Source organism: Strix uralensis, chromosome 8 (assembly GCF_047716275.1).
Source record: "Strix uralensis isolate ZFMK-TIS-50842 chromosome 8, bStrUra1, whole genome shotgun sequence".
NCBI lineage: Eukaryota > Metazoa > Chordata > Aves > Strigiformes > Strigidae > Strix > Strix uralensis.
This window is the reverse complement of record NC_133979.1, coordinates 6904882-6915612: the sequence shown is the minus strand read 5'-3', so window position 1 is coordinate 6915612 and position 10731 is coordinate 6904882. Positions and strand designations below refer to the sequence as shown.

Here is a 10731-nt window from a genome sequence, read left to right as displayed (position 1 = left end):
AATATCTTATTATATAGACCCCTCTATACAACTGCACGAGCTGCCTAGAAGTTTAGGCTTTGGCCTTGTCAATGATGATTAAAGAAGTTCTGTTTTTTGTCATTATATGGCAAATAACCAACGCTGTAATTGGCTGGAGATAATTCTGTATCTAAACTCTCAACAAAATTAATCTTCTCCGTCAGCGGTTTCCTCAGATACTTACTGCTGGGTAGACATGTCCAATTTGGGCAGTCCGCCCAATGTGGATTTCATCTTCATCTTCCTCTTCTGTTGTCTTCCTATACACTGGATTATCAAAATTCATGCTTTTAGTGTTCTTCCGTTTCCAGTTTCTCCAGATGAGGTATCCCCCCATGCACAGCAAGCCGATGACCACTGAGGAAAGGGGAAAGATAGGGCTGTTAGGCAGGCATGAATCTGCCGGGATGTTCCCCTGTAGATATCCATCCTAGTACCATTTTCTCGAAGGCAGCTACTTCTCCCCATTTCAATGGTTCCTGTACTCTTTCCCACCCCCAACCCTGAAGAGTATTTACACTAGCATTTTGGTATCATCTCCTTCAAAGGTTAAATCACATCAGCTTACCGACAGGAATGACAATTCCAATAACAGCTGCTGTCACAGTTGAATCAAAGCCTTGGTCATTATTTGCATCTGTAATTACAGAAGTCATTCTCATCATTTAAGTCATTCGCTGGTTTTAAAGCCACGTCTAAAGGATGTTTTATTTAGCAACCATGGTGTTCTGCCCATCAGAAAGCTTTTGTAATCAAAGAGTTTATGAGAAGTTTTGTAATAAAATTATTATGGAGAAGATAAAAAGCATCTACACACAAATCTGGGCTAAGCCGAGCTGTTTCTTCCTAGGAGCAATGAACAGCCTGGCCCTGAAGTGCTGCTGCTGCCCTCGCAGGACTGCAAACCACACCAGGAGAGCGTGGCCAGCTAAGGGAAGTGCCCAGTAGTACACTGTTACCAGGCAGAGGAGCTCTAATCAGAAATGAGGAACTGACTCTACTTGTGCCTCTAATTCTCAAGCACAAAAAAGGAAGCCAGTTTTAAAAAACTTGACATTTAATGGAAATTCCATGTGTTGATCAGGGGATGGTGAATAGTGCTCTTAAAAATTCACAGTAGGACACGGTCTAGTACTGACACGACGATTTGTTGAGCTGTCAGAAAAAGAATGTTGTTCAAAGCCATCTACACAGCTTTTTAATTAATTTTTTTTTATTTACAGCTGAGTTAGTTAACACATATCACTCATTGCAGCAGTCTGCTTCAGCATGCAAAAACAACCCCAAAACTCGCTACTGCACTTAAGAGAGGAAAAAACACACTTATAGGGGAAAATAAGAATAAAAATCAATATACCTGTCAAGTTACAGGCTTAAAAATGTTTGCTCTCAGCTCTTACGGGGGATTACCGTAGAAAACTTATTTTTGCTAAAATATCAGGAATTGAGAGAGGAGAAACTAACTGTAGTTTGTCTTTTGATACAGAAATTCATGCAACTTAAAAGGCAATTTATCCTTTTAAATACTTCCTGTGGCAGGCTGTTTGATTACATAGTTATTTACTTAATAATAAACCAGACTATTTCAAATGTGGACAATTAAAGCACCTTGTTTCCATGGCTTATTAAAAAGTTAATTATTGTATTTGAAAGAAATTTGCACAAACTTACAAGAATGAATTTTAGAATTGGATTCTGCTTTCCCCCGCGCAGTACAGAGTGTGCCGCATCACTATTCCTACAAACAGGCACTCTAGTCAAACAGGGATGGTTTATTTTTGCTTTCCAGATGCAATGGAAACTGCCTATTCTGCTCAGTGAAACGTTTAGGGAGAAAAAGTATTGTACTGTTTTTAAAGCAATCTAGAACTGCTTGAGGTCTTGAATGACAGTCCTGAAGAGTAAAGCCTTCTCTCTGGACTAGAATTTATTCTTTTTTGGAAAAGCAGTTCAGCTTTTCTGCTTTTTAGATCTGCTTGGCAGCACGATGTAGAGGGATCAGCTGTTAGCACTGAGACGGCGTGTTGGTGTTCCATTACTCATTATGTAGGGTGAACTTGAGGAGAGCCCATTAGTGCTCTCCACTGGGATATGTTCCTGATATGTAATGCAAAACTTCAAACGTATGTCACAGATCAGGCCACATTAGCATGCAGAGCACAGCCATGCAAAACAGATGCAGCTTGTCTTGGGCTGTAGCAATTCCAAACATCCAGCAGGGCTAAAGCTGGACAGGAGGCATTTTTCACCCGCAAGTTGTGCTGGATCACATTAATAATTAAACAATTAAAATAGGTGAAGTGCCAGTAAAAATCATATGCATTACGGTGTGCAGCACTACGAACAGCACTGAAGCTGAGATGAACTAGTATTAGGCATAAGGCAAGGACGAACTCTCATGGCCTTGCCTCTAGAGTCCATTTCAGGTGCTGGATGAAAACCCGATGCAAATCCCTCAACATCCCGAGCGACCAGAATCGCATCAGCCATCGTAACACAGATGGCTGCAGAAAGAGCACCTGACATCTCCCGCTGTGCAACAGGACGCGCCCGCATCTGACCCGTTTATAACTGGGACGTTGGGTCAGATCTCCCAGCAGTGCATGAGTTTTTGTGATGTGGTATATATAGAAAAAGAAAAGAGGAATCTCATTCTCTTACAGTGCTGTGATAAATTGCTGTTTCCAGTGGTTATCTCAGAATCTATCAGGATGGACGTGGTGGAAGGTAAACGAAAACTTGGGGTGGTGATTGTAGCTTCCGGTACAGCTCTGGGGACGATGTCAGTGGTGTTACTGGCACTGCCGAGCACAGTTGCAGTGGTCGTGGTGGTGGCAGTACGGGATGCTGCGGTTGTAGAAACCAGTAGAGTAGTTGAAGTACTTGGAAGATCTGAAAAGCAACAGCAACAATGAAATTTGGTTAAAGTACACAAAGCAAATTACAAATGGCAATATAAATCTGGGGAGGATTGTTATGTTTACTGATTAGAAGCAGAAACCAAATTCCAATTCTATTTACCAGGTAGTCAGACTATTGATAGTTCTCTGCCTAAAGCTACAGAAATGATCTCCTGAAATCAAGCTTTATTTATTAATAGTAATAAAGCATTCTGGATGGAAGGTAGTTAAGAAGTTCAAAAACTTGTGTCAGAAGATACTGGATTTGTACCAGGAACTGTTTGCATGTTAGGGAAAACTACACTGAAACCACTTGTCTCTTCAGGATATTATCAGCAATGACTGTGGCCTCTCCAGATCCAGTATCTATAGGGCAATAACATGGCAAATTTTAATGATGTATTGACAATTCACAATTTGGACCTTATCCCTTTTTCCCCTCTTCCCACTCTATCTTTTTCTGCTTATGCTTTCAAAAATAAGCAAGCTTTCAGTAAAGGACAGCACAATGCTGTGTTCAAGGCAGCAAGCAGCGGCATACAAAAGCTAGTGTTTGGGTTCCACCATCAGGAAATATATTCACTGTAAGTGTGCTGGAATAGCAAACAGTGAGGTGCTTGTATTTACCTTTATAGCATTTTTTCATGTCAGGACCCAGCCACATATTGTCAGGACAGGCACATGTATACTTGGGAGAATGGGGAGAGATCTGAGGCGCAGGAAGACACAAATACTCACAGCCTCCATTTGGTTGGGGGCTGAGCTCGCAGGAATCTGGAGCTGTTCAAGGACAGAAGAAGAGACAAGTTACTTTTCTAATTATTTATTTCTTATTCTTGGCAAAGAAATACCAGGTCCTCTAAGACGACTCTCTTCCACTCCCTATCTCAATCTTTACAGTTTGGAGTAGAGTAAAGCCTTATACACTACTATAAAAACTGCCCAAATATATAATGAATGGCAAGCATCACAGTGACGAGAGTAACTCACTGTTATCAAAGATGCTAATTAAACAGCTATTAACAAATTGCAGACTTGTCAATAAATGCTGCTGCTGAATTAATTATGCAGGAACTTCAAACATTAGGCATTGATTTCCCATTATTAATTGGTCTTTCTCTCTCATCAAGAACCGTCAGGAAGCATTTCATTTACTAGCTCAAATAAACCTGATTTAGGGCCATGATACCCTGAGGATATGTCTTACCTTTGGGCTGCTTTAATTCATGAAATACCACGATGTCATGAGGATTATTGAGATTTTCTGCCAAAACGGAGATGTCCAAGCCATTCAGCCTGTTTGCACTGAAGATTGCTTCGTTCTCCAGGTCAGTCCAGAACACTCTGTCCTGTAGGAAACGCACAGGATTTCTGCCCTGGCCCTGCTCAAACCCAACTCAGGTTGGATTAAACTCCAGCAGTCACAAAGTCAATGCACTGTGTTCCTACCTTGGGGCATCTTCGGTTCATGCTACTTTTATCTGCAGCTTTTTTTCTGTTTTGGACACTCTCATTTCTAATATTCAAAAGCACAGCAATCCTGTATGCTTATAAAGTGCTTAGTAATTCTGAGTAGCTATGAGACTGAGATGAAGGAGCAGAAATTTGGTTAAGTACAGAAGATTTGCATCCATTCTGTTCCTGAACCTTTTTTTTTTTTTTAAAAAACAGGGTAGATCATGAGCAGAACCAAAGGGCCATGGCAGAAACTCTTCTTATCTCTGATTTTTTTAATCTTTTCCAAAGATAAGACCTGCATTAAACAGGTATCTATGAAGAGGCCAGTGCCTAGAGCACACCTGGAAAATGAGTATCGACTTCTCTTTTTTATTAGTATCTTTTGCATGGCATAGTATGATTGAAGATGCAAAATAACTGGTCAAGGAAATACACAGGAATTGCAGTTATCAAACAGTATTTAGTTGCTCGGTCAACTACGTATGCTGCTGTCTGCAGCAAATGCCTGTATTTCAGTAGGAGGGCCACGTTGCTGGAGAACAAGGGCAAATTATCAAAAGCAAAAGGGTTGTCTGTTATTCTAACCAGCCATTCAGATGACGAAGGGTGTACAGAGATTTAAATAACCCAAGAGATCCTTCCAAACACGGCTGATGAGGATAAAACAAAAGAGCAGCAATGTCTTGAGGAAACCCGCACCCAAAGTCAGATGCCCAGATATCACACACATCGCATGGGAGTAAGGGTTGTAGGGAAGAGGGTTTTGCTGAGTCAAAAGCCAACCCAGTGAAGTGAGAAGAAAGGAGGCCGACACACACCTTGACAGGGAGCCAGCCACACACCTTTCTGCTATAGCTTCCTTAGAGTGAGGTGCCAAAATTGAAGCTTTTGTTCCTGTAATCATTTAAACAATCACAGAAAGGAGCGTAGCTCCAAGAGAGACGACTTCACTGCCCCAGGCTAGTGACACTTGGCAATCCTGTGCCAGGGGAGGAGGAGTTGAAAAGCTGGATTGTCTCTCTGCTTCCATCCAGGCAAAGTCTCCCATAGCCCTGGAGTGCTCCTGAGATAGGATGGGGGATGCAGGTTCGAACACATGCTTTAGATTTTAAGCATGAGATACAAACTGCATGGAAGCTGTGAGCCCTGGGCCCTCCCAGGGTAGCTGTGTATAAACTAATGGCAGAAATGTGGATTCCCATTTATGTAGTAATTTCTGCAGATCTCAGCAGCTCTTAGTTCTTCCCCTGATGACATTTGAGGGTCCGAACTGTACTACTGCATTAATTACTGCACTGCTTTTAGTAAGGCTCCAGTGTGACACTGAATGGTACAAGAGTACTCAATCTACAAGACTAATCAGGTTTTCGATGGAACATACTCAAGTAGGAGCTGGAAGCCTTTGTGAAAACAGGCTTATGTCTTTGTAGGATCAGAGCTGTAATGTTGGGGACAGGGAGGTTCCTCTGATGGATGGCAGGGCTTGTGTGTCATAACTGGAGCAGTTCAGCCTGAACGAGAATGATCTGCTGACCCTTTCAGAACGAGGTGAAGGCCAAGTCCCCAGGCTCAGCCAAGCACTGGTGCGCAGTGACTGCAGGGGGAGCCCCGCCAGCGCCTTGCTGGCACAGATAGTCCCAGCAGAAGCCTTGAGGCTCCCGAGACAGCGGAAAAATGTTTCTGAGGACACTTCTGCAGATGCTGGGATGAACAACGGAAACAACCAGCTAAAGCAGCAAAATTCAAGGGGCTGTCCTCCCCTGAGGGTTCCGTTGGCACCAAAAAACGCAACACAGGCATGCAGAGACGGTGTGAAACAAAGCTGAGAGCAGCAGAGTGCTCCGCTGCAGGCTGAGAGGCTGCTCAGAGCCCACGTCCAACTTCCAAAGGAAAAGACATTGCAGTGTCACTCGCGGTGACTGTCCCAGCTGCTGATCACAGTAAGTGGCTTCCCCCTTCCCTTGCTGACAGTTCTGGCCTTTGTACAGACAGTTGGCTCAATTCAAATCAAGGCAAACCCACTGCCCATTTTCCCATTCTGCGGGAGGCGTTACGCAGGGCACCACCGGCCCCTCACAGATGCACTGCTCCTGTATTAGGCAAAAGCATGAGACAACGCACTGCTCCTGATTAAGGGCTTTAGAAAACAATTTTCCCTGCTGAACCCACACCAGGTTAATCGGTTTCTATAGCAGCGAACGCCCTCGCTGAGCTTTCTGTGCTATGCAAAAGGCAGAGCTTTTAATCAAGAGCAGCTCTGAGACCTCTTGCAGTCTCCAGTCTGTTCCGCATCCGTTTTTGACTCTTACCTCAAACACTGCTAAGCCGAAAGGATGGCTCAGATCATCAACAGAAGAGATCAGAACTTTTCTGTTGCTGCCATTGAAATCAATGCAGGACAGTGAATGCAATTTGGAGTCTACCCAGTAGAGACGCTGATTCAGCAAATCTGAGAAGTGAAACACAATGAAGCAAAATTACACACAGCTCCTGCAACATTCTTTCTCTTGCCCAGCATGTTTTTCCTGCTGGCAGCATGACTAATCTCTTTACTAATGGGCCTTTTTTTTTTTAACATTACTTCTGATTTTGAATCAGTGCCCAGATATGCTGGGATAAGACCCTATAAATAAGATTAAAAAGGAGGAACATTCTGTTGTGCGTGGGTGGGGAGCGCCTGACTGACAGCTTTGTACAATGAGGTTCTTTTGTTACCAGGAGGAGCAGGCCAGCAGCAGTTTGGGCTTCCCAGAGTCACTCCCTCAGTGCCTGAGCAAGAAGCTTCATCCACCGCAAGGCTGTACAGTCCTTGGCCTCTTGCTGGAGAACGACGACTGTGATTCACATGAAACACCTCTCTGAAGGAGCTGTGCCATTTACACATTTTCAGTGAATAAGACTCCTGGGTCCAGAACCCCTTCCCTGTGCTGTGGGAATGCTGGTGGTGGGGACACTCCTACCACAACCAGGGAGGTTTTGGGGAGGGTGCAGGTAAGAGTGGGAGGGCAGGATCCAATGTTACTTAGAATGCTAAGCACTGAATTTCTCTTCCTGGGGCAAACTCACTCATTTTGGATGAGATTCACCAAACAGAATGCAAGTGGATGAGTGCCAACACAAAACAAGTTCTGTAATTAAACAAGTCATTAATTAATTTTTTAATTACTAAAGGATAACATTATTTGTTCGCAGCAGTAGCACTTCAACACTACGCAATGGTAGCAGCATTTTCTCCTACATCCTTGTCATCATGGCCAGAGTTTTCAAATATAAAACCAAGCAGATGACCTCACATCTGCATGGTGTTAACCACATACGCTGTCACTCCAGAGGCGGCTGGCCCCTGCTGCCCCTGTGAGGGTGGGAAACCTCCCTTCCACTCCTGCAACTTGGTGTGGCAGCGAGAATGACCACAGCCCTCTGTGTGCCAGCAGGATGCAGGATAGGGACTGAGATGGGTTCTGTCTCACCACCCCCACCCAGAGCAGCTGGGCAGGCATGTTGACGGGCAACAGGGCTCTGCAGGCCCTGTCTCTTCCCTCAATGTACCATGTGTTAATCAGTCCAGTGAAGCACTTTGACACTGCTTCTGAGACGGGTCCCGGTCCAGAGCACTAGCACCGAGGACTCTTGATGCTTCCTGGACTTCCAAAGGGCTGTTGCAGTTCGGCATCCTCCCCCAAAATTTCCCTTTGCCTTAAGGCACACCTGAAAGCAGCGCATAGCTCCTGCAGTATGAGGTTCTGACCACAGCGAGACTTACTGCCTATGCTTGCTACTGAAATAAAATTGCTTGTGTTGGTGAACAGTGACAGAGTATTTCCAGGATTTTTGTGCACAGGTGCCATTGCACATTTACAATTTTGTTTTCCTATTTAACAATAAAAATAAATTTATGTCAGACACAGTGGCTGCTGTAGCTGTAACCTGGGCACTTACCAAGCGTGATGCCATTTGGCCACTCAATGTTGTCAGTCACTAGCACCCGCCGCCCCACGCCATTCAGGCCGGCTTTCTCGATCTTAGCTTTGTCTCCCCAGTCAGACCAGTACATGAACCTGAAAGACAGATGCAAAAAACCAGTAAATTTGACTCTAATGTAAGAAATCTGCACTACTAATCAGAGTAGGAGATGCACTGTTGTCTCCTTATTATAGCAAAGCCCCTCAGCCACTTCAGTTAATTCCGATATGCACCTCCATAGACTGTCCCACCACAGGGTGCTCTGCCACAAAACTGGCAAAATCTCATTGTAGTAACCCCAGGCAAACTATCTCCAGGTGTGTCTGCTAGGTACATAGACTTCACTTATCCAAGTAGCCCATACACGTCAGACAGACTACTTCATTTCCCAGCACAACCTGGACCAGCTCAGGCCCATCGACCACATGACCTGACTGATTATTTCTGAAAATAATTTTCAGAACTTTAACAGCAGTGGCCTTGCAAAGAGCTACTTGAACCACCTCAGCAGTCCTGTTTAAGTTCAATGGATCTTAAAGGGCACCTGAAGTCTTGATGAGATGAGAACCTCCCACAAGTTTGTCAGAGAGACAGAAGGAATACTGGAACATCTTTGTTGGCGAAGGGAGCGTTTGTTATCTTTACACCTACCTCCGTGTGGGATCAACAGCAATGGCTCTTGGCTCACTGAGGTCACTGTTGAAAAGTGTTCTCCTCCTGCTTCCATCTGCAGTGGCCACTGAGATGGTCTTGTTTCCAGAATCTGTCCAGTAGATATTCTTATGAACCCAGTCTATGGCCAGTCCTTCGGGAGAGTTCAGCTGGCTGTCTATCAAAATCACCTGCTCAGCTGTGTCACTCGCTTTGTCTATGTAGGCACTGCAAAGACAGGACTGGTCACTGCACTGACACACAGCTCAGACGTGCTCGGTGTTGGACCTCAGCTGAATGCCCCGGCAGCACCACTGCAACCCCACGGAAAGAGAGTACACACGTGGCAGCGTGACTGACCTGGAAGCCCTTATGGCTGCATGCTGCGACCTTCCGCTTTCTCCTACAACTTGTTCTTATTTCCCTACATCTGGATGGCAGGCACTTCCAGAATAGAGAACTGTCATTTTATTTTTCTACCTGCTTCCTGCTGTAACTGCACAATTCAGCAAAACATTTGACTTCAGGCATGTTAACTTCAGTAGCATCAATTCATGGGATTTAGGGACATTAGAAATATAATCTCCAGTGCTCTGCCGAACAGAGTTGAATTTAGCATGCAAATAAATGTGCTTAAATGTATTGCAGAATTAGGACCTATGTAACTAATTATGATTCATCAAAGGAATTAATAGAGCTGTACTAATTTGGCAAGTGATCTCGTTAGATACAAAGAAAATGTTCACTAAATATCAGTGGCAGCCTCAAAATCTTTCAAAACGCTAATGAAAGGCAGCAAACTCCACGTGGATGTTTCATAAATAACTCAGTGTTGCTCCTGCGAGCACACAGGCTGATTCTGCCCTGTTGCCCCTGCACTGGTATCACTTGCACTGAGTGAACTGAAATAGAGTTATTCTGAGTTTGCATCAGTGTTTCTAAGAGCTTAAGTCTGGCTCTTAGAATAACTTGCTACATCTTAAAAAATTTACAAAACAGCAGACAGTTTCCGCCCCACCTGAACATCTGAAACTGCAAGATGGTTCACATCTCCTGTTCCCGGGCCATCCTGCCTTTGGTCGTGGAATGAGAAGGTAAAGTCGTACGGAAGCTCTGCTCTTAAGTACCAGGTTAGAGACTTGAAAAAAAATGTCTGAAATCAGGAACTCTTGACGCTGCTTTATGGGCCATGGCCCAGGCTGGAATGGCTACGCAGAGTCAGCCTGCATTAACAGCATGCTACTGCATCTTCACTACAAGGAATGGTTTTGGGTTCTCTCTGACCCCATACCAAATGAAGGGTGTTGTCGGGGTTCTGCAGGGCATCTGACAATGTTCCCAAGACTGTTACTTTAGTCTGACGAGAACCACATGTTCTAACTACACAACTCCAGGCCAGTTAATTCCTCCCCAGTGATAGAGTGGTGTTCGATACTTCCCGCCCACCGTCACGGTGAGCGGCTGTGCTGTACCCTCAGTGCCACTTGCTGCACTGCTGGGGAAGCAGAGAGGCTCCTGCGACTTTCAAATGGGAGGGCTGAAATACAACTGACATTTCAATTCTCCTAATCACTAAATACTGTAAAAGATCTTCTGACACCCCAAAGGGGACATGACCTCAACAGGAGAGGATCTGGAAAGGCAAGCGAGGGGAGCACTAAGAAAGATGGGATCTCCTGCCAGTGATTACCCCTTGTACCATAGCTCTCCCCTTGCAATAGCCTCTCAACTGTAGACT

At 44.5% G+C, this 10731-nt stretch overlaps 1 protein-coding gene across 1 annotated transcript in view; it reads right to left on the bottom strand.

Moving 5' to 3' along the window:
- The window catches only part of LRP8 (LDL receptor related protein 8), a 192940-nt gene that overhangs the window by 3252 nt on the left and 178957 nt on the right, over positions 1–10731 (bottom strand). Inside the window, exons 11-18 of the mRNA XM_074876017.1 lie at positions 8994–9221; positions 8319–8437; positions 6689–6828; positions 4129–4270; positions 3549–3701; positions 2683–2913; positions 590–658; positions 206–378 (exon numbers count right to left, since the gene is read on the bottom strand). Of these exons, the coding sequence (XP_074732118.1) occupies positions 206–378; positions 590–658; positions 2683–2913; positions 3549–3701; positions 4129–4270; positions 6689–6828; positions 8319–8437; positions 8994–9221 (1255 nt within the window). The remainder of the gene's footprint in view (positions 1–205; positions 379–589; positions 659–2682; positions 2914–3548; positions 3702–4128; positions 4271–6688; positions 6829–8318; positions 8438–8993; positions 9222–10731) is intronic.